This window comes from Patagioenas fasciata, chromosome 2 (genome assembly GCF_037038585.1).
Source record: "Patagioenas fasciata isolate bPatFas1 chromosome 2, bPatFas1.hap1, whole genome shotgun sequence".
Lineage (NCBI taxonomy): Eukaryota > Metazoa > Chordata > Aves > Columbiformes > Columbidae > Patagioenas > Patagioenas fasciata.
This window is the reverse complement of record NC_092521.1, coordinates 132112813-132136653: the sequence shown is the minus strand read 5'-3', so window position 1 is coordinate 132136653 and position 23841 is coordinate 132112813. Positions and strand designations below refer to the sequence as shown.

The following is a 23841-nucleotide window of genomic DNA, read 5'->3' as shown; positions in this document are numbered from 1 at the left end:
AGAATTTTAAAGGAAAAATGTAATTAAATTACCAGCAGTTCACGGTTGCATTTGCCATCCCACCAAGGGCATGTAAAAAACCTGGTCCGGACACTACAAGACATACTCCTGGTCTAGAAAATAAAAACCACACAAATAAAAAAGAAGACGGAGAAAAGGAAGTGAGCACAGGAAACACTGAACAAATAACCAACACAAATTAGCAAGATTCTGAAAAATAAAATATTGAAGTTTTAATCGTGTCATCAAAATGCAAGGGGTTTGTATGAAGGACTAAAAATAAACATAGGAATCATAAATCACTTAGCTGTATCAACCCAATTACAAAAGCAAGAGAACAGCTGTAACATGCCATCCACACAGAGGTCTGCAACATAAGTAGGCTCATGATAACACAGTTCCTTACTTTTATTGCATTCATTCCATCACCTAGCATTTACGCGGAATTTGGTAAGCCACTTCAGTTTGCAGTTTTGTCAACTCCATTTTAGCACTGGACATGAATGAAGAAAGCTCACAAAGGAAGAAGTGCCTTTGATTCAACACATATTTTATCGCACTTTAACTCAGGCAATAGGCACTTGTTTTTCCAGGTGATGAGATAAAAATGATAATTCTTAACTACTGAGCATTCCTTAGTAGCTCTTTACATATCAGAAAGAAAATTAGCTTACTTCCAGAGGATTATTCAAAGCAAGAAGAACTACAAAACTGTATAACACAGGTGTCAGGCTTGTAGACAGAATAAGGAATGATCACCTGCATCATCAGGTCTGCTTTTGTGAGCAAGGAGACACCAGATGATCAGTTTAGAAAAAGGATCCATGGCATATCCCAGAAGCACAACTCACAGGCCACAGAACACTTCCCAGTAATATTGAGAGCAAAATGCAGTAAAAGCAGAAAAGCCAGTATTTCATTTCAGGAGAAACACAGGGTTGACCAGAAGGCATATGACCAGTCTCCATATTGATAAGGTATTTGTTGAACAACACATCCAGATGATGAGATCAAGATATAGCAGGTCCACCAAGTTGCAACAAGCAGTGGTGGCATGATTTCTGTCCCTCATACCAATGCTGTTAATCTACTATTGAGAAATTAAAAGGGAAAAAATAAGAAAGTTATAAGATGGATAACAGAAATACTGATAATAGTTATTTTAAAATTCATGTTCCATTTTAACTGCCCTACAACTGCACACACTAAAAATACCCAGCTGCAAACCAGAAAAATGTTTCCATCTTCTGTTGATTCTAATGCAGTTATAAATCTTATCAATTATATTATTATAAGTACTAATAAATATGGAATGTACCTGCCAGTCAAATATCCAACAGCAGATGCAGCGTAACAAGCCTATTGAAAAATATTGGAATTAATTATACAGTTGTTATTATATACACATTTCGTGATATCTTGTACAAAACTTTCAACAACAATACTTAAAATAACAAGTTGCCCTTCATTCCCCATTATAAGGTGTGTTCAGGAAGGTTTATATGAAAAACCTCAAGACTCATCTCCACATTTCAGGCTCCTGTTTTCCACAATAACAGGAATATTTATAATTTTAAAAGGAAAAACAACTACATAAAAGAAAGATCCTGAAACCAGGGTAGTAATATTAATAGAACAACATAATATAACATCTGCCTTCTACTGCCTTCTGGACTAACATGCAAGAGGGATTTGCAAGAGTGAGGCAACACACAGAAATCATTAAAATGACTCATCGTATTTCAGAAATTAAGCAGAAGGTTGAAACCACCCACTGGAAAGATTAGTTAGAAGATCAGGGATTATCTTTTACAAGATGAGCTGCTGAAGTGCTTTTCACTCCTTTTTTGATTTTCTTAGTTTTAGCTACTTCGGTATTTTAAAAAAAAATTGCACTTCGAATATTTTTCACAAAAGTAACACCTACAATACGTGTTAACATAGCTTATCAACAGCATTATTACAGGCGATGTTTTCATGCTCTTCCTGTGTTAACAGTCAACATTTACATACAAAGTTCACCTGGTAAAAATACAATATGTGATCAAGCAGAAGCACAGACGTTGACGGGTAACCCAAGAATTCCAAAGGAGTCACAATGACACTGCCAAATCCCTCCCTCATATTCTCCTGCTTTTGTCTTGAATTCAGCAAGTTCTAACATTTACTGGAAAAAAAGTAAGGTTCTGGCCTTCTAGCCTGCCTCTTTCATTTTGAAATAGAATTGGGGTTTTGTTTTTTGGTTTTATTTGCATACTATTGTGTTAAAAAGAATAAGTAACAAAAGCTTCTTCTAAAAGTTAACAAAGTTATCAAATATTTTCCTCAAACCTACGAATAATTCTAGGTGACACACCATGCTAGCAATCTCTGCTTAAATCAGTGAAAACACAGACTTACTATAAGCTTTTACACAGAACAAAAAACTGTCTTTAATGTGCTCATGCTTCTACAGATACAAAAGTGTTCAAGAAAAACATGTTTAGTAGAGGAATAATAAGCAGCTCTTATTTTCTATGCAGCATTAGGATAGAGAACTGTTGAAAGCAAACAAACATACAACATTGATAAGAAAAATCTCCTCCTTTTCATAGGCCTCTGACATGGGAAAGAAAAATGTCATTAATATTAAAGAATTAGACAACAACTTGATGATATATCTGTGCGCAAAACTTAGAAATATTTGCAGTGAGTGCCACTAAAAATCTTGTTGATGGAGCTTAAAGCATGGTGTTGAATTTCCATGGCAACCATTCTTTAAAACTGAGTGGCAAAATAAAGCAGCACATAGAGTTTGGGTTCACGTACAGTCATTTCCATTACAACTTTTACTGCTTCATTCTGCAACGAAGCAACATGACTAGATCTATTTGTATTTAGAGAAGACCATAAATAATTTTAAAGGTATACTTAAAATCTTTTTGTGCGTGTGTGAACAGTAACGACCCACTTTACTTATGAACCTTGCACCCCCACCACTAAAATGTAAGTAACGGCCCTCATGTTATTTGTTAAAGTCACAACACAGTCGATCAGCTGAAACCAGACCCTTATTTTTCTCAGACAGGCAAGAAGGATGTAGGCATATAAAATGCCAATGACCACCAAACCCACAATCAGCATTAGGAAGAAACGCAGGTGTCCAGATGCAGGCACTGAACTCAATGTTTGCAGCCACTCATGAGTGCTGGGTTTGAACTGTAGCCAAAGCAGAGGCCAGTTGCTCCCACACAAGCAGAAGCACACTAAGCAGGGATTATTTAAATTAGTTTGTTTTCAACTCAGTCATAAGCAAACTAATACAACATTGCTAGTAAACAATGGTTAAGCATTTTTGTAACCGGTGGTGCAAGTTAAAATAGTACTGCCATGCCCAGTAGCAGGCTTGAAGCACTTATTTAATTGTACCTAACGCTCAGTGTTCCTGTAGCGCTTCTGATCAACTTGATACGAGAACTTTCTGTATGAACCTGAGCTAGTATGTGATGTCTTTTGTTATGTCATACAACTTCAGTGTGGGCCTTGAAAATATGGATGAAAGCAGCAGTCCCAGAATTATAAGCAACTTGCTGACGGCCAATTACTAGTCACTGAAAAAGTGCAACTTTGAGATGTGGGGAGACACTGTAATTGCTTTAGAAAAAGCAGCAATGGAAAAAACCAGAACAAAAAAACCCCAGATGTGCAACAGGATAAGGTACCTGTCTTAGCCTGGGAAAGCAACAACCATCCAGCACCACAGAGTCTGTATTTCAGGCACAGAGGCCAAAGAGTAAGATCTGTTCAGAGGTTGAAATGTCTTATAAAGAGAGATCTAGAATCTGAGGGGTGGAGAAGAAAGATGTCCCCTTTGGTCCCAGCTTCCCTATTGAAGGGTTCTTCAGCCTGATTCCCTTGACAGGCACCACCATCAGTACTAACCACGCTGCATCACCTCCAGCATATTGCATACTCATGACTAACTTCAGATATGATTATCAAGAAGAGATTATATTGAACACATAGTGATAGTTATTCCTAAAGATTAAGAAGTAAGCATTAGCAATGTGTGCTGTTAATGAATAACAACCTAGTAAAGAGGTTTTCTAAAGTTTAGAACTGACCTGGGCTATTGGTCTTCTAAACAATCACAGCAAGCTCTAATTACCCAGGGACAGATGCACAAAACACATCCCCCTACTGTGTTGCAACACAACTATCTGGCGCTCAAGGGGCATATGGGACATGGGTTAAACTGCTTCTAGCAAACTTATGCCATGTCACAGGCCCCAGGAGACTAGCTAATGAATATTGGTAGTACTGTGTAGCTTTTAACGTCATGCTTTAATATGGTCTTTCTAGTCAGTTTATTCTGATGTTTTAGGGCTTTTGCTACATCTGGCCCAGAAATGAGGCAGAAACTCAGTTCACGGAAAAAAAAAAATTGCTTTCATATATCTTAGATCATATACAGCTGCCTTCAGCAATAAAGGAAGCAGCTGCATACACGTCCTCCACAGCCAGACCACACAACTCATAAACTTGGACAATTAAAACCATGCCATGTATAAATATTAAGCGTATCTTGGATATACTCTGTATAACCTTTTACTCTCTCCTCTGCCAAGCAATTACTCTATGTCTTCACTGAGGAAAAAGAACAAAACAAAACCCACCAGCAGATATATCTTCGTTCATTATTTTCCATTCCCCAAAGAAGGAAAACCCTGACATTTTGATGTCAAAACAGATCTCCATGTTATTATTATTCCCCTAGCAAAAGTACCTCACCATTTACACAGTAGAATGCTTCTTGACTTTTTCAATCTAACCGAAAAAAGCCCAGTAAAGAGTGATAAACAGGACAGCAAAGCCATCTTCCCTGTTAATTACAGACACGAAGAAATTAATTTCAAACATGTTAATAACCAAAGCTAAAACTGGAGTACTTCCTAAATGGCCTACAGGAATATAAAGATTGTGTTAAATTCCCAGTCCTTCAAAGGAAACAAATACACCTTTTGAAAATAAATATTTGTCTCTTACGTTACAGATTTTTCCATATGGAGACATGTTTTCCTCTGTAAATTCTCACATTCCAATATAAGGACACAAGGATTAGACTGCAAAATATACATCTCATGATCACCTGATTTAGGAGAGCTCCTATCTTAATACTTTATTCGTGTCTGGGACAATGCACAAAAGCTATGAACTACACAGTGGAAAAAAAAAAAAGAACACTGCTGCAAAATACAGGCACCTAAATACTGTGTAGGTCTAGAACATTCAAAGGAATTCTTCATAAAAGTGGTAAATTCTAATTAATAGCATTCATAGACAGGATCCATAAACAAGTTAAAACACAAGAAAAATCTACTGATAAGATAAAAGTCAAGCAATTTATTTATTTGTTGGCAATTAGCTATGGAAAATTGACAAATGTAGTAGAGCAACTCTGAGTATGGAAAAATTATGACGCACTTGTTAGCAGTCCAATATAGAGACAGGTTGCATAGCAATCCTTGAAAATAAGGTATAAACCTCAGGTCATTATATTAAACCTCAGACCACCTCGGAAACTACTGAATGCTTAAAGGGTTACTAGTGCAGAAAACCAAACAAATCAAGAACCAGCGGCATAACATCAAAATGTTAGTGAGCCTGAGTCTAATTTCTGACACCTAGACAATGAAGCTGAAATATATACAATTAAGACTGTCTAAGTGTATGTTTGTGCTTGATTTTGAGTGTTCAGAAGCACTGTAACTTTCCATGGTTTGCTGTTTGGTAACCTTTTAAAACACAATTAAGAAAAAAAATACTACTTATTGAAAATAGTCTGGAGAAGTTTATCAGCAGGGAAACTTTTCTCTTTGGGCACTGCAAGAAGAGAAAAGAGACAAGGAAAAAAAAAGTCTACCTCTTTACTCCTGTAGGTAATAACTCCTAAGTAAAACATCCTTCTAAGCAAAAAGGAAAGCAGCTGCTAAGAAAGCTCTAAAAAACAAATTAAAATACTGCTAATTAGAGAGAGAATGATAATATTGTTCTAATTTGGAAGGAAGGACATCAGCAAAACAAAATATTGGTAGAAAAATTTAAGGGAGAAATAGCTTCGAAAGTCTATAAAAATCTACAGAAAACCAAAAACCTGGATGAGCCTCCCCCAAAATTGGCAGATAAAATCTCACAATATATTACTTGAAGAAGACAAAATTGATAATTTTTCTTTCTGCAGTAGAACGCTTTGTCCAAATTATTTTTACCCTTAGTTTCATTCTGTCTTCTCTCTCTTACTGAAAAAAGGCATCCAGAAATGAAAAAAAAAAAAAAAAAGAAGTTGCAATTCCCTTACGAGAAAAGGAAGGCGCACTTAAAAATGGGAAGGGGAAAAAGAAACACCCAACCAACACGTGTTTTCCCTTATTCTAGTATGACAATAACTGCTTCTCTACAGGTTCTTCAAATGAACATTCAGAGAGCATATTCTTCCCGGTAAGAAAAGATAAATTAAATTTCACTCCATTGTAAGTTAGTTAAGAGAAAGATTGGGTCCTACTATAGGTATGTACTTACGGCCTGTTCATTTCTCATTCCTACATATTTTATTCCAATTGCTTGGGCTGCAATTGCAATTTCAGTGACTGGAATGCCAACAATGCCAAACATGTATTTAATATCCTAAAAAGAAAAATGTTAGAAGAAATTAGAATTGTTTCCAGAATGAAATAGGACTGAAACACAGTCATGTTAACTATACAGGCAGTCTAAAAGTGAACTGTAACAACATCTATATTTGCATGAAAGTGCATAGGTCACTGCGGAAACATGCATAATGGCAGGTGGCCTTTGCAGTTGTTCCACCACTTCTAGGCCTCCAAAACCCAGAGCTTCCCCAGCTGCTCAGCCCAGATTCTGAGGCAACGTATGTTTTGCTTTTTTAACTGACCACTTACTTGCAATATCTCTGCTATAGCATTTTTCGGCAGGTCAACTTTGCTTCTTCTGAAAACTCTTTGTATTATTACATGCTCTTGCACTTTGAAAAAAGGCCCCAGGAAATAACTGGGATGGTAACCATGAGAAAAAAACTTATAGATTAAAAGACTGCGCTTATGTTTGCTACAACTGAACTACAGTTTTGTGTATCACAGGCCTAACAGGTCTTTCGTTAAGACCAGCACTAGTTCAGCAGCATTTCAAGTTCAAGGTCGACACAGACTTTTGGTAAGAGTGAAGTTGGAGCTGCCACAGGCAGAGGGCGGTCGGCGCCACTTGATGGTAACAGAGGTACCGGCTGAGCTCGGGAAGGGGCAAGCTCGTCAGGAAGAAGAAATAAGTGAAGGACCGCGGAACGCCGCGCACGGGGCACCACCTCAGGCCTGCCCGCGGCGGCACAGGAACTCGGGGGTCCGAGCCACTGCGGTGGGACGTCCCTGTTTTCCACAGGACGAGTCCCCCCCCGCCCGCTGTGCCCGCCGCCAGGAGATCGGCAGTGTTGCCCAGGGTGAGTCTGGCTGCGCACACTCGCTTCTCTCCAGCCCCACGGGAACCCGCGGCCCGGGCGCCCCCCGCGCTGCGTGGCCAGCAGTAACTGTCCCCTCCCGCTCGCCGTAGGGAAGGTCCTTGCCGGTCACCCGCCGTCTTACTTGAGCCTTGAGAGACTCAGCAATGAGCTGGGCCCCGCTGACCGCCTCCCCCTCCGCACCGCTCCCGGGAGCCATCTCGGCTCCGCGCAGCCCCAGGCCTTGACGCGGATGGGGGAGCGGAGGGAACAGGACCCAAGGCCGAAGGTTGGGCGCGGTTGACTGGCACGCCGCCCAGCCAATGAGGCAGAGGAGAGGGCGGGACCAAAGGCCGCAACCATCCACCTCTGACCCCGTTGGCAGGTGACGCGGGGTCGGGCCCGAAGGCTGAAAGGAACCTCCTATTGGCTAGGGCGAGCACCAATCAGAGGCCGTGAGGCGCCTACCCGCCCCTTCTTTCCCACGCAACCGCACGCCCGTGGCGGTGTTGAGCGCGGAGCAGCCGCCAGGGGGCGGGGGCCGTCCAGCTCGTGTAAGTCGCGCCTCGCGGCTGCAGGCCGGCCGTTAAACGGCAGCGCCAGCCGCCACGGGGCAGCGCGAGGAGCCAGCGTACAGGTGTGCCCGGCTCCTGTCGGGAGCGGGGGAGGCGCGGGCAGCGCTCCGAGCCTCGACGGGCGATCGGCTTCAAAGCGGGGGAGGCGGGAGCGGGTGGTGGGGTGCACTGCCCGCCCCAGGCCACCGCAAGGCTGCGCTGACACAGAGTGGGGCAAAGTACAGAGTAGTGTTAGATGAAAGAGCCTGACGGCAGCATTAATGAGGAGAATTCATTGTGTCCAGTTCTGGGCCCCTCAGTTCAAGAAGGACAGGGAACTGCTGGAGAGAGTCCAGCGCAGGGCAACAAAGATGATGAAAGGAGTGGAACATCTCCCTTATGAAGAAAGGCTGAGGGAGCTGGGGCTCTTTAGCTTGGAGGAGACTGAGGGGTAACCTCATTAGTGTTTATAAATATGTAAAGGGTGAGTGTCAGGAGGATGGAGCCAGGCTCTTCTCAGTGACAATCGATAAGGCAAGGGGCAATGGGTATAAACTGGAACAAAGGAGGTTCCATTTAAATTTGAGAAGAAACTTCTTCTCAGTGAGGGTGACAGAGCACTGGAACAGGCTGCCCAGGGAGGTTGTGGAGTCTCCTTCTCTGGAGACATTCAAACCCACCTGGATGCCTTCCTGTGTAACCTCATCTAGGTGTTCCTGCTCCGGCGGGGGGATTGGACTGGATGATCTTTTGAGGTCACTTCCAATGCCTAACATTCTGTGATTCTGTGAGAAGCGGGAGTGTAGTGTGAGCCTTCTCCAAAATCTTCAACAAAGGTTGGTGCACACCATTCTAGCTGGCTCTGTCCCTCTAGGCCATACCAAACTTGCAGGTGTCCTGGAAGAGGCACAGTTGACAGTATGGTCTGCCCCACCATCTGACTTCTTGGTTGTGCTACCGCCATTAAGCTGAACCACTAATAATGGAAGCATTTGGTTCATCGTCAGTCCATCAATAACTTAGAAAGCATAGCTTATGAGCATATAGCGCAGCATATAAAAGCAGCAGACGGGAGGGATGAGTAGAAAAAACTTGAATTTCACTGTATTTTTACACCTATGTAGGGGCTCTTGTGTTATACATTCTAGATAAAAATTTGTAATTATTTTTTCATAGCAAATTTAATATGTTGGCTAGTAATTATTAGTGTTTATGTTACTATAGCTTACCAGGCATTTGCTATTAATCACTTAAGAGGACCCTGACTTGTGCTGTGCTGCCTCTGTTTTTTACAGTCTGTTGGATTCTTCTTAGTATCAAAGTGCTAAGGAGCAGGGTATGTGTTGCTTTTCTCTGTGTACACATCTATGTATGGTGAGAGTTGTTGAAAAGTGAGTGACAAGGTGCTTTGTTTCACAATGTACTGAGATTAGATGGTCTGAAAAACTGAATAGGAAAATAGTCTGTAATGTGCCTGAGGGAAAACTTGTCTGAATTGGCATCTGAACTTGAACACCAATGTTTTTACCTTTTGTATGGAACTGTAGCTAGAATACTGTGACTGCATGACAGTAATGCTGCTATGAAATACTATTTGAGCGAGATGATCCTACTGAAGCGTATCTGCCAGGCAAAAGACCGCATAGGTCACAGGAAAGGGACAGAAAAAGAGATTAAATTATAAAGCATTTCAGTTCATGAAAATTTCCTTTGAAGTTGTGTCTCAGGTGAGATGACAGCTCTGTAGACCCTAAACAAATTAACTTCAATGAAAGAATTAGACGTGTAGCATTTTCCACTAGGGAAAAAACCCTAGAATGTGGCTGAGACTTATTTGGAGTTTCACAGCCTAAGGGCTTAGTAAACCCTGATGGTATCCTGGTTTTGGCTGGAAAGGTTACTGTCACCAAGCCCAGCCTTGGAATTGTCACAGCTCTCCTTGTTAGAAGCGATCCATTAGATAGCAGGGTTCTGCTGTTTAAGCAGTCAAATAGGGGAAAGAAAGGGAGCACTCACTGAAGTGCTCAGCCATCATTTGTAGGACCAGCAGTAATCACAACCAAGGGTAAGGATTCTGAGGAATTATTTTAGTTATTAAATTATTTTTCTGGGCCCATGTTCAGCCAGATGGGATTGTGTAGTTGGATGTTCGGTGCTAAACCTCTTGTACATCTGAACAAGGAAGGGATTCAGGTTAGTACTTTGAGTATTTCTGACCACCAGAAAATAAACTGGCAGAAAGATGAGAATTCTCCAAGCACATCTGTAAAATACATTTTGCAGAAGCCTATTACCTGCTAATTTCTTATGTTAATGTGTTTTGCTTAGAATTGAAAAAGACTCTTTTTCTAATGTGTAGCGATTCCATCCTGTGATCTGAAACTCTCCAACTTTTTCCATCGCTAGTAATAGTGAATTCTAATTACATCTTAGCTGACAGCTCTGTTGAGGAATGGCCGACTAGAACCCATTCCTGTCCTAAATAGTATTTTGGCTCTGAAGGGCTGACAGAAATAGAAAATATAGTCTTGTGAGTGAGGTGCAACACCAGGTGTTTATTTTCGGTGCTTTCCTTAACTGTGAGAGGCTTCCCACCTCTCCTCTCCCTCCTCTGCTACTGCTTTATATCTTCATGTGCATCTTGGTATTTCATTTGCAAAGCTGAGCTGCATAGAACAGATTAGGATCCACTGTTCTTGCTATGCATTGCTGAATCACTTCCCCCATAAGTACTGAGTGTTTTGCTCAAGGTGGAGGACAGCAAGGGTAGCTTATTGTACATCACTTCTCAAAACTATTTCTATAAATGGAGTATCTTTAATACATCTGTTTACAGAGATGCCAAGGCTTTATTCTGTTTTTATTGTGCTTTAAGTAACTTAAATTTATCCTTGAAGGCAGGAACATATGGACACGTTGGCAAACTAAAGCTCAAGAAAATATGAATATGTAGTTGAGCTTAGCAGCATCTAATAGCTAAGTTACTCCTGGACCCTTATAAGTGTTACTCAATATTAAAACTTTCTGGTTGAGCAAACAAGTCTTCTGCTTACCATGGGCACTAAGGTCATTGTTTTCCTGTCCTATATGGGATTGCGTTGCTATCAAACCAGTGTTGCAAGTAGCATATGTAACTCATGGAAGCAAACAGGTGGTTTAAACTAAGATAGTACTTAATAAATGCTTTTTGACTAGCTTTTGTCACACTTTAATTTGTTCATTGTTAGATACTAAACCAGTTGATATTTAGACCAAAAAAAAGAAAAAAAGCTGCTTTTCATTCTGAAATTTAAGAAAAGAGATATTTTAAAGTTAACTTGCTGTAGACCTTTTTTTTATGTACAAAACTACATTTAATATGAATAAAAATGAAATTAGTTTAAAATTTATCTTTTTTTCCTGCTGAACTCCTCATAAGAACTAGAGAAGGCTCTTCATGCATGTGTCTTTCAATCTGTATTTGCTTCAGAAAAATTCAGGGAGTTGTGGATCGCAAAGATTGAAAAGCACTAAGAGTGTTTTGGAACATATGGCGTTTTTTGGGTAAGAGTTACCAAAGAGAAAATACAATTTAGAAGGTCAGTAACTGAACTTGAAGACTCGGGGCTATCAATATATATTAGCATCAATGCATCTCTCCTGCATGCTCTTTCAACTTCACTGATACTCAAGATTTAATTCCTTAATGATACTAATAACACTCTGGTGACAAATGCAGAAATCTCATATTGTGAAAATAATTCTGAATTATGTGGTGTATCTGCAGTACATCTTAAGCATTGCACAGCCACTGACTGTGTCAGCCAGTCCTTTTTTCTGTAGAAGTAACTATTTTCCTGACTTGGGAAGTCAAAAGGCTACATGGGGAGCCCATATTGGAGAGAGTGCCCCAGCCTTCCAGGCTCACTAATTCTCCATTTCTTTCAAAGAAAAACTCAGTATTGCAAATTTTCTGCATTTTTGCTTTATTGTTGTTACTATGAAAGCATTTTTAACCTTACATATCTGTCCTGTGTAGGAGCGCTGCAGACCTGAATTGCACTCTAACATTATAAATGTTGAAAAAAGATACACTGTATGAGACAAATTAGTCTATTACATATGTGGAATTGGAATAGAGTGAATCCATAAGGAGAGGCATTTTCGCAATAGAAAGTTAAATGCAGAAGTAGTGTCTAGCATAATTCTTTTGGCAATTATATTTTTCTGTATTGATAAGTTCTGTTTCTACTTGACTATTAAATAGAGTGTCTAAGTAATTTTAGGAAGTGCTACTTTTAAATACATGCCACATCAGCAAATGGCAGAGAAACTGCAAATTTGTGAGCTGCATTTGACTTTTCCCAAATATGTTTTGATACACAGTGCAATAATCTATAAATGAATGCTGAAATTAATTGTAGAGGGAGACCAAGCAAGAACAGTAGAACTATATCTGAGGCAAAAATGCTTTTAAACAGGACACAGTTATTTAAAGCACTGACGTAGATAAATAAGGTTTAGAAACAATATGCACATGGTTGTTCAGGAATTTAAAACCCACACACTTAGTTCAAACACTGTTAAAGAATCTCTGTTGCAGTCTGTATTTTATCATAAATTTAAATTCCTGGCACTATTTGTTGCTCAAGCTCCCCTCTCCCCTGTTTTTGTTTGTTCTCTAGATTGATGCCATACACCATGGTAGATCTGTGCTGGAAGCTGTCCATCTGCTTTTTTTGCTATCAAGTTGTCTCAGGAAGAGTTACTAGAGAGGGGCACTATGTGGCTGCTGTGTATGAACACGAATCCATCCTGAGCCCTAACCCGACAGCCCTGGTTGATCGACAGTCTGCACTGGAGCTCATGGGCAGAAACCTCGACATTTATGAACAGCAAGTAGTGGCTGCTGCAAGGCAGGTATGCAGTAGCTTAGTAGCAGTTGTGTGTGTCCTATGTATATATAGAGTAAGTGCTATTTGAGGATAATCTTTCACATTTGTGTTCCCAGGCAACTAAAGCCATATTTATATACATAACTATGGTCTGTTTTTTCAGACATTCTGACCTGCCAGCAGCTCTGAAAAAAACCTGGCCAATTATCGCCTCGCCTGTCTACAGTTATTCCAAGCTCAGAAAAACATGCCTATAGTTATTTAGTATAGGGAAATTAATTTTCTATTTTGGTCTGAATACCTAGTTCTTTTCTGTTTTCTTAAATGGAATGTTTTTATTAAGAGATTTTCTTACAGGCAGCTGTCTTTTGGTTTGATTTTATTCCAGTGCTCTCAATGGAAATTCATGAATGTTTCTAAAAGCTAAGGAAGTTAAATGCTTTGGAAATGAATGTTCCACCATTAACAACTTTGTGGAAGGAAAGTTTTCCATTTGTTTCTCCTACCCTCCATGGAATGGTTCTCAGTCTAAATATGTTTAGGGGAGTCAGACTAGTATTTCTGGCTGCACTTATGCCCAGCCTCCTTTCCTTCCCTCCCCAAGAAAACCCAAAGCTGGTTCTAGTCAGAGTAATCAGGTATTACTGTCCCTGGGCAGAGAAGAATTGAATCGCAGGTTCCACAAATCTGTTGTTCTGTAACAGAATTATTACCATGAAAACATGTTATGAAGTCATAAAAACATGACTTTTTTGTTTGGTTGGTTTTTTGTTTTGTTTGTTTGTTTGTTTTTTGTTTTGCTTTGTTTTGTTTTGCTTTGTTTTGTTTTTTGAGATGTTCAGATGTCTGGGCATCACAGTCCAGAAGCATAATAGCTATTTTTATGCAATAATGGATCCAAGCCATGTAAATTATCTCACGGATAACACATTTGAACTGACTTTTGAAAAATCAGAGGAATTTGAGTGACTGATGCTGCATCTGATGTGAAAGAGGTCCACCCCATTTTTAGGAACAGATCTTCCTGAACTTCAGGTAGAACCAGCCTAGCTCTGACATGGCTACATTTCCACCAGAATCTGCATTGCTTCCACAATCAAGCTGTTTCTGAAAACAGTGCTCTCAGCACCCTATATACCTGGTCAAGGTGTAGGTGTATAGCCATGACTAAGTGATGCTGCACCTTTGACAGAGCTCATCTGCAAATAGCATAATTCTGAAAAAAAAAAAAAAAGACAAATTTTAACATCATCAGTCTCTAACCTGAATGATGTCATTCTCATGACTCATGAATGGAGAATACTTTTGGTAGCAATTTGGATTAAGTCTGCTCTTATTTGCATTCCCTTAAAATAATGTCAAATAGGCTATTTTTCAAGCTAAAGATATGTGTCAGGTTAAATAAGCTTTTTTTTGTACACATAGTTACACATAGTTTTGTACACATAGTTACTATGAAGGCAAAGAAAATTTCAAACTACGGTCTTGTCAAAACATACTTGAGTTATCCTTAACTTTCTTAAGCTCTTTTTACCCATAAGATTCCGTTTTTCCCTTTTGTATTCGGGTTGGTTTTGCTTTGCCAACAAAACATGTCTTTGTGTTACATATAGGGGGCACAGATCATTGTTTTCCCTGAAGATGGAATCCATGGCTTCAACTTCACTAGAAACTCCATTTATCCTTACTTAGATTTCGTTCTGCATTCACAGTCTGTGAAGTGGAATCCATGCAGAGAGCCATATTTGTTCAACGACACAGAGGTAATGGAGTGATTTCTGCAGAGAGATAGATAACTGAATGCTACATTTGTGCTTCAAGTGGGAAACTAGCTCTAATAGTTTTACTTAGGGAAGTAAGCAACAGGTTTAACAACTTTTAGCATTAGATTATCTTTTTCATGGACTCTCAATTTATGCTGGTTTTATTCTTAGCAGTGGAGGGTTTTAGACACATATAATACATCACAGAATCACAGAATGTTAGGGAGCAGAAGGGACCTCAAAAGATCATCTAGTCCAACTCCCCTGCCAGAGCAGGAACACTTAGATGAGGCTACACAGTAAGGTGTACAGGTGGGTTTTGAATGTCTCCAGAGAACGAGACTCCACAACCCCCCTGGGCAGCCTGTTCCAGTGTTGTTACCCTTACTGGGAAGTTTCGTCTCAAATTTAAGTGGAACCTCTTGTGTTCCAGTTTGAACCCATTACCCCTTGTCCTACTGTTGGATGTCACAAAGAAGAGCCTGGCTCCACCCTCATGACACTCACCTTTTATATATTTGTAAACATTAATGAGGTCACCCCTCAGTCTCCTCCTAAGCTAAAGAGACCCAGCCCCCTCAGCCTTTCCTCATAAGGGAGATGTTCCACTCCCTTAATCATCTTTGTTGCCCTGTGCTGGCCTCTCTCCAGCAGTTCCTTGTCCTTCTTGAACTGAGGGGCCCAGAATTGGACACAATATTCCAGATGGGGTCTCACCAGGGCAGAGTAGAGGGGAAGGAGAACCTCTCTCAACCTACTAACCACCCCCCTTCTAATACACCCCAGGATGCCATTGGCTTTCCTGGCCACAAGGGCACAGTGCTGGCTCATGGTCATCTCACTGTCTGCCAGTACCCCCAGGTCCCTTTCCCTTACACTGCTCTCTAATAGGTCATTCCCCAACTTATACTGGAACCTGGGGTTGTTCCTGCCCAGATGCAGGACTCTACACTTTCCCTTGTTACATTTCATTAAATTTTTCCCCACCCAACTTTCCAGCCTGTCCAGGTCTCGCGAGATGGCAGCACAGCCTTCTGGGGTGTCAGCCACTCCTCCCAGCTTGGTGTCATCAGCAAACTTGCTGATGGTACACTCTATTCCCTCGTCCAAATCGTTGATGAATATATTGAATAATACAGTACTGACCCCTGAGGCACTCCACTAGATGCAGACCTCCAACTAGACTCTGCCCCATTGACCACGACTCTGGCTTCTTTCCTTCAGCCAGTTCACAGTCTACCTCACTACTTGGTTATCCAGGCTGCACCCCGTTTAGCTACATGCAAGAACATCACCTGGATTTGTCATCTCCTACTCCTCCCCAACTTATGGAATGGTAATTACTCTGTAATAAGATACAACGTAGCAAAAGAGGAGACTGAGGGCAGACCTTGTTGTGGTCTACAGCTTCCTCACAAGGGGAGGAGGAGGGCCAGGTGCTGATCTCTCTGACATCCAATGACAGGACCTGGGAGAATGACAGGAAGATGTGCGAGGGGAGATTCAGCTTGGACATTAGGAAAAGGTTCTTGACCCAGAGGGTGGTGGAGCACTGGAACAGGCTCCCCAGGGAGGTGTCACAGCCCCAAGCCTGACAATGTTCAAGAAGAGACTGGACAACACCCTCAGACACATGGTGTGAATCTTGGGATTGTCCTGTGCAGGGACAGGAGTTGGACTCGATGATCCTTGTGGGTCCCTTCCAACTCAGGACATTCTGTGATTCTTTAATCTTCGCTTTTGATGCATGCTCGTTACTCAATTTTAATGATTTAATGACAGAACATTCTGACTCAGTGATTGTGTGTAAAATGATCAGCACAAGTAACAGGACTTGACCTGCTATGATGTAATAGAAGTCACAGCTTAGCACAGACCAAGTGTGATTACAGAAGATGTGACCTGCAGATCACAAGAATAATATTTTCATTGACTGTTCTGAACCTGAAGTGAAAATAACCATGCTTACTAATAAGAACTACTTATTTTTATTAGCATTACTGTGCTATAATGAAAGCAATCATGCATGTGCTTACTAAGCAGATTTTCTGTGCAAACATGAATTAAAATTGTAAATGGTGACATAGAAACATCCCCGTAACACTGTAGTTGCAGAAACAGGCCATTGCAGGTGCAAATGATCATTATTAGACATTTGCTGTTCGAAAGGCACACACAGATCAGTTATGCTGCCTTCTCAAAATTTTCAGTTGACTTCTGCTGTTTCAAAGCTATTGGCACTCCTGCAACAGTCAGAAGTTTCTGAAAATTATTGTCCTAGAAATAGAGAGATTTACTTACTTACTTGCTTCTCAGGAAATAAAACCCAGATAATTTTTTTCACTGCTATTTTGACATAAATATCTGAAATACTTTTCAGTCATCACAAAATCATCAGTATTTTTAGAGTTTACAGGTACAGTCAAATGTGTTACATTTCCCATTGAAAATAATAATTTGAAAAGTATTAAATATAATAATTCATGGCTGCTTAAGTAAAATTTATCCCTCTATATTCTGAAGTGCTTACATTTCCCCATACTGTGTTCTTCAGGTTCTTCAGCGTCTGAGCTGCATGGCACTGAAGAACAAAATATTCGTTGTGGCAAATTTAGGAACTAAGCAGCCCTGTGAGCCCACTGATCCTCACTGTCCACCTGATGGGAGATACCAGTTCAATACCAATGTGGCGTTCAACGATGACGGTACGCTGGTAGCCACCTATCGCAAACACAACTTATATTTTGAATACGCTTTTGATACTCCTCCAGAGCCTGACTATAAATTCTTCGATACCCCCTTTGCAGGCAAATTTGGTATGTTCACTTGCTTTGATATACTCTTTTTTGAGCCTGCAGTGAACCTCATCAGACAATACAATTTGAAACAAGTTGTATATCCAACTGCCTGGATGAACCAGCTCCCACTCCTCTCTGCTGTAGAATTTCAACAAGCTTTTGCAACAGCTTTCAACGTCAATATTTTAGCAGCTAATATCCACCACCCTACCTTGGGCATGACAGGGAGTGGCATATACACTCCAGTCAAATCCTACATCTACCATAACATGGCAAGTTATGGTGGCAAGCTCATAGTAGCAGAAATTCCTGTGATTACTGTAGATTATTACACGAATTTGGAGAGTAATGAAAGATTCAGAGAGAACTTACATGACTCATGCAAGACTTTTACAAGCACCTCAATGGATGATCAAGTTTGTTTTAAGGAAGGAGAAGAGATCCCTGGCAGAGTTTCAGAAAAAGGAAATGAACAGTTACCTCCCATATTTTATGCAGAAATGATGTATGACAACTTTACCTTTGTTCCTGTATGGGGGGAAAAAGGAGAGGTCCATGTTTGTGCCAATAGCCTTTGTTGTTACTTGAATTACCGGAGAGCTGTGTTAACTGATGAATTGTATGCTTTGGGAGTTTTTGACGGGCTCCATACAGTGCATGGCACATACTATGTCCAGGCCTGTGCATTAGTAAAGTGTGGTGGTCTCAGCTTTAGCAGTTGTGGCCAGGAGGTTACAGATGCCACGGCTGTGATAGATTTCCAGCTATGGGGAAATATGAGTACCCCTTATATCTTTCCTTTACTGCTGACATCTGGTATTACCTTGGACTTCGCTGATCACATGGGCTGGAAAAACAACCACTATTTCATAAGCAAAAATAGAACATCTTCTGGCCTACTGACAGCTGCTCTATATGGACGATGGTATGAAAAGGACTGAATCAGGAAACAACTGCCTGTATGTTCAGAGTATGTATCTTAACAAAAGTTGTTGGACATCTGTACTTCCTAGAGCTTCAGGTGTGTGTTCTACATGAGTGACTGATTAGATTCCACATTGAAATTATAAGCAAAGCACTTAACTTAAGAGGCTGTAAGTACAGGGTGTACCTTGGTAGCTTATGTCCTACCAGAAGAACTGCCTTGCAAAGATAAAGGCTTGTTGTCATGTTCTGAGGTGTTTTATGTTGTGAAAATAACAATTCTCATTTCAACTGAATTTGTTCTTTTTAATTTAATCCTTTGGTTTTTGGGGGTCCTGGCTAGGAGTATATAGAAAACGGAATGGAAAACCATTCCAAAAGGAAGAAAAATAGGAAAGGGAACAATGATGCAAATACCATGCTTGACACACAGGAAAATATATATATATAGATGTATCCTGTAGATGGTGAGGCTCTGATTTCTGTTTAGAGTGCTGTGATATTGATTTTTTTCTTAGAGTCAAAAACTCCTGGCTGAAGTCATGACCATTTACTGGCCACTCAGTTGTCTGTTATCTTGTTGGAAAACTCAGTGAGTTTTCTCATATACTTTTAACAGTAAGTGAATGTTGCAGCTGTGAGCATCTCTGGAACAGCCAGTCTAGGGAAGAAGATATCAAATGATTGTGAAAAACTAGACTGCATTAAGATGCAGTTTCCAGCCTACCGTGCAAGGAATTATGTTTTAAAAAAAGCAGCAATGAATATCAATTACTATGTTATGTACTGTTTAAGTACTTTAACTTTCCCTGTTTAAAAGAGAGGTCATTTCAAGACTGTGTTGACTTTCCGACATCTTACACATTGTCCATAAATTAATTCAACAGGAGCTATGAAAAGCACATAACGAACTGTGGGACAGCAAGGTTTTTACATAAATACTTTGTGTGCCAGATGGCAGGTTCTTGCTGCTAAATGAGTAAAACACACCATTCATTCCAGAGCAATCACTAGATCGAGTGCTATAACTACTGAACTGTGGTGACAAACTGTTCTGTTGCAGAGAATATTCAAAGGATATTAATTTGGAGTTAAATTCTGAAAAGATAATTTATTCTCTAGTGTTATAATTCTGTGTCGTCTTACTGGCTGTTATGACTTTATCTGCGTAATAGCTGCTGAGTAACAGAATAAACACAACTGTTCCTTTGGTGAGTCCTCATGTTCCAGTTGCTAACTCTGTTGGTTGCATTCCAGTGGCCAAGAGGAGCAGTGAGGAGCAGAGCGCTAACAGGAGAGCTGCAAGTCTCTGTTTTGGTAGTCCGAGTCACTTCTGAAATGGGTTCAAACTCAAACCACTATGGCAGCTACAAGTGTGTGTACTGAAAGGTGCTCAATAAGCTCCTGCTTTGAATCACCACACTTTCTGGTTTCAGAAAGCAAAATAACCAATAAATTGCTGAATTTCTACATCCAGGTTTCTTAAATATTTACACAAAATAAATATATAAATATTTATGATCTTGGGCTCTATCAAACCTTCCTTTCTCCAAGGTGTTTTACGGTGAGTCAGGACCCAGTCACACTCAGCTTTGCTATAGCAACCCAACAGTTTTGTGTGTCCTGCAGCATATATGAAATATGGAGAGGGGAATGTCTAGTATCTCATCAGACATAAACTTGCTGATGTAAAAGTAGGCCATGCCACTGCAGGGTTACTAAAAATCATTAATACTTTGGCACCCAGAGCAGTGTTCTTGCTGAACGCTGCACGAATTCCAGAACATAGAGGGTAGAACAGAAAACATTTGTGGTGCTTATTTGGAGTTCTGGTTCTAGTACCATACAACCGAGTCTAAAAGAAACAAACAGCGAATGGCTGGAGAATGGCAGGTCTTAGGACAAACCTGCCCACTCCACTTCGTAGGCTAACAAAACATGCATCCTCTTGCACTAAACACTGCTTTGGGTTTAGTTCCAAAGCAGACTCTTACTAGCACAATAAATTAGGCTCAACAAGTAAATAGCCTTAGTTGTACTTGCTGTGCTTAAGGAAAAAAAACCAAATGTATATATCTGTGAAACACTTGCAAAGTTTGTTCCACGGAGCTATTCTGACATGGGGTATGCCAAAACTATGAGACAACAAGGCCTTCTGGCCTTACCATTTGCATGGAGCATGGTGCTCTGTCTCCTCCTTGATAAGAGCAGGTGTAAGTATTAGAGGGTGTTCTCATGCCTTGTTCTCTTCACCCCTAAGAAACAGCCTTTAGCAAAGAGACACTGGAAAAACTGTAACAGGCAGTACTAGGAGAATTACCAATAAGTAACTTCCTCTCACCATCTCGATCTTTGAGGAACAAGAGATGGATCTGTTCTGAATCAGGGTGACTAGGCAGTAACCTATGACATTGCCTAGCACCGATGGGCAGGTTTTGGAACAGCAACCCCAGCACTGCCCTGCGAAACACAGCAGAGCTCCCAAACCACCCGCGTGCACCTGAGTGCAGCTGCGTATCAGTTGCTGAGGAGGTGGGAGAAGCCATCAGCAAGGCGGATGTTCACACGAGCAGACTCGCAACATACTGTGATGCAGCCCATCACCTGATATCCCACCAGTGGATACAACAGTTTCTGTCTGTGAGTGCAGCTGAAACCAAACGCAAGGATCATATGGGAAGCACAACATGTCTAGAACAGCTTTAAATCACTCTGTCTGTTGACTTAAATGAAATCAGGATTTGGAAATTTGTACCGAGACCAAAGGAATGTCCTGTCTGAGACAGACAGCAGGGGGTGATGTCTTCAAAGGGCCTTGGCACTGCCCCAGGGGTAAGAAGAAAACCATAGAAACTGCCTGTCCAGGTAGGGGTAACAGCACATAGGTCAGAGGTGTCTGGGGTTTCTTCATGAGGGGTCTGCTGCTTTGGGATTCACATGACCAGTGAGTTTTCAAGGTGGATGTGAAGATACTCTACAGCGATAGAAACCACCAGAAAGCAAACCAAAGGAACATTTGGCAACCAAGGCATTGGAGTTCAGTTACTGAGAGGCATGTGAACAGGCTGAGGAACTGGTAACACGCTGGGACAATATGTACAGAACAAAGATCTTCACAAGGGACAAGTGGGTGTAAGCTCGTTGAGGCAGATCTCTCCAGGTGGAATGAACCAGGCTGAAGCAACAACTTCAAGAGCCTCCTGCAGTCAACACAGAAGTAAGGACACCATCGTCATGAGGCACAGCACGGTCTTGCCCAGGCTGTGACCTGTCTTGCAGAATCAAGTATTTAACGAACATCCCAGCATCACAGAAAACCCAGCATCACAGAAAACCCAAGAGGACCACCACAAAAAACTGACTGCCCTCTTTGGCTGCTTCAGACATTCCATCTAAAGTAAATAAAAGAGCCAACTCAAGAAAATAACATTTTCAGAACTTCTACAGAAAGAGGACGCAAACAATGCCTAAACACCACTACTGGCACACAGGCAGCTTCAGTAGCTAGAAAGAATTACCCCCTCCTCCTTCATTGATGTAGGTTTAAAAAAAAGTTGCAACAAATGCCGTTTCTGAAAACCCCAAATACTCACAGATTGAAGTGGAAGTGGTCACTCAGTCAAGTATTTAATCAACAGCAATGGAGGTACTTCAGAGGTTCACTCTATTCTCCTTCCTCCTTCCACTGGGAGAGTGGGCATAGACAACACAGGTCCGAAGTCAGAAACCAGCAATCAGCAGCAGATCAAACAAACTTATGGTAGAAGAGATTAGAAAGGCTGAATTCAGTAAGATGTTAATGGATTCTAGGAAAGATTTTTAAGATTTTAAGAAAACTATGCAGACAGCTTGAACAACAAAGTTTGGCAAGGCATAGGAAATACAAGACAAGATAGGATGCAAATCCTTAGATTTTGCTATAAGACTGTTTAAGGTATATAATATACTCTTTTAACATTAAAAAAAATTGAGACCTCAGTGTCTTAAGCTTTGTGAGCTAAGTCCACTCCCAGGTATAATAAGAACGCACACATCTGTGATTTGACAAGGCTTGAAAGCTGGGGTTTGTGTTGTTGTGTTGTGAATCTGAATAGCAAAGTTTCTGGTTGCTTCTATTGCAATTTTAATGAAAAAGCAGAAGTGTTTTTCTCCTCTTTAAATATTTAGTGACACTAGCAATACTTAAGACAGCTTGAAAGGCTCTTTAGGTTCCATAGTGTTCAACTATGTTTACAGTTAAATGGTGAAATACTGCAAGGTTCCTCTCCCAGCCTTGGCTTGAAAATTGCTAAAATGTAGCATGTAAAATAGACAGCACCAGGGAAGGATGGGGAATTTACATGCTGCTTTATTAGGAGACAATGGTGCTAAAGAGACTGGGATACTGGGCTGGAAGGAGTTGCAAGAAATCTTCAAGTCCTGCAAGCAGGGACATTTTGTCTTCTTCCTGTAGGAATGTTCAGTTTCAGGATTAGTTGTAAAGACAGGAAAAGGCCCACACCTTGAAAATGTTCATCACATCCGTAACTATTTTTCCCTCAGGAAAAGGAAAACAAAACATTCTTGCAATTTTCCTGGGCTGTAGATGACTGAACAACTGAAAAAAACCCTGCTCTTTCTGCGGTTGCCATTTCAGTTTTCTCTCCTTAGGCATGTGAGGACACATGGATCAGACCAGAGGCCTGGGTGACATTTACAATATCCAGCCAGGCATTTGCTTCTCCTGTTAAGTAATAAAACAAAGAGATTTTTTGTGACAAGGCTTATTGATAATTATAAATATAATAATAGGATATTTTCTTAAGAATAACCAGTTGTTTTTGCCATTTCAAATTAATGCACAGTGGTTCCTTTGCACTTAACATTCTTCAAAACATACGGATATTATAGTGAGAAAAGGACTCCAGAAAAATAAAAACCCCTATGCTATCAGCTTAACAAACAAAGAGGCCTATATTGCGTCTCCTCACATTTAACATCTCAGGTTTCAGTCTGTAAAGGAGACCTATATTTTATAAATTACTGTCTTGTCCAATTTAGAGTCATGGCTACAGATTTATAAAAAAAGGGTTTTAATCCTAACTTGAAAGAATTCTTCTCTGTCCCACCAGTTTTTGCAGCATATTAAAGGATTATAAGGAAATCATCACAAATCATAGAGAGATTACCATAAGAGGCAATAATTACCAGCCAATCTTGGATTTAAGGACTTACATGAATTTGCTGGACCAACTTCAAGAATTCAAATATCTGCTTTCCCTGATATTAAAATGGATTTCGCAGTGTTTAAATCCAGGCCTACAGAAGTGGTGTTAAAAGTTTAAACTACTTATTAAGAGATTAGAAAGGCCTGTGTCTCTAAAGTTATTTGTCTGATCCAAGCAGGACTGGATTATCAGGAATTACTGTTATCAGGAATCAAGGCTTTCTAACCAGAAACAC

The 23841-nt window shown here is 40.6% G+C and overlaps 2 protein-coding genes and 1 long non-coding RNA gene across 9 annotated transcripts in view; 1 reads left to right on the top strand and 2 right to left on the bottom strand.

The window, feature by feature from the left end:
* Positions 1-7781, bottom strand: part of HACL1 (2-hydroxyacyl-CoA lyase 1) — a 25015-nt gene extending 17234 nt beyond the window's left edge. Inside the window, exons 1-4 of one of the 2 annotated variants that reach the window (XM_065830331.2) lie at positions 7632-7781; positions 6559-6663; positions 1319-1359; positions 33-113 (exon numbers count right to left, since the gene is read on the bottom strand). In XM_065830331.2, coding sequence (XP_065686403.1) covers positions 33-113; positions 1319-1359; positions 6559-6663; positions 7632-7706 — 302 coding nt within the window. In that variant the 5' untranslated portion in view covers positions 7707-7781. Of the gene's footprint in view, positions 1-32; positions 114-759; positions 1059-1318; positions 1360-6558; positions 6664-7631 lie in introns of those variants that run through there. The other variant, XM_071804991.1, reaches the window with a different exon arrangement.
* On the top strand, positions 7221-19920 carry BTD (biotinidase). Of its 6 annotated transcripts, none has more exons than XM_065830333.2 (4): positions 7221-7489; positions 12705-12939; positions 14528-14677; positions 17232-19920. In XM_065830333.2, the coding sequence occupies exons 2-4, from the start codon at positions 12709-12711 to the stop codon at positions 18414-18416; spliced, it is 1566 nt and encodes a 521-aa protein (XP_065686405.1). In that variant the 5' UTR covers positions 7221-7489; positions 12705-12708; the 3' UTR covers positions 18417-19920. The 6 variants fall into 6 exon arrangements, with proteins under 6 accessions (XP_065686405.1, XP_065686408.2, XP_065686406.1 ...); XM_065830336.2 differs by lacking the exon at positions 7221-7489 and adding an exon at positions 7798-7871; XM_065830334.2 differs by lacking the exon at positions 7221-7489 and adding an exon at positions 7912-8040.
* LOC139827270 (uncharacterized) lies at positions 18696-23841 on the bottom strand. The gene is made up of 3 exons (XR_011737720.1): positions 22901-23841; positions 21993-22153; positions 18696-21599 (listed from the first exon to the last, which is right to left on the bottom strand). It is a non-coding gene; the product is annotated as an uncharacterized lncRNA (long non-coding RNA).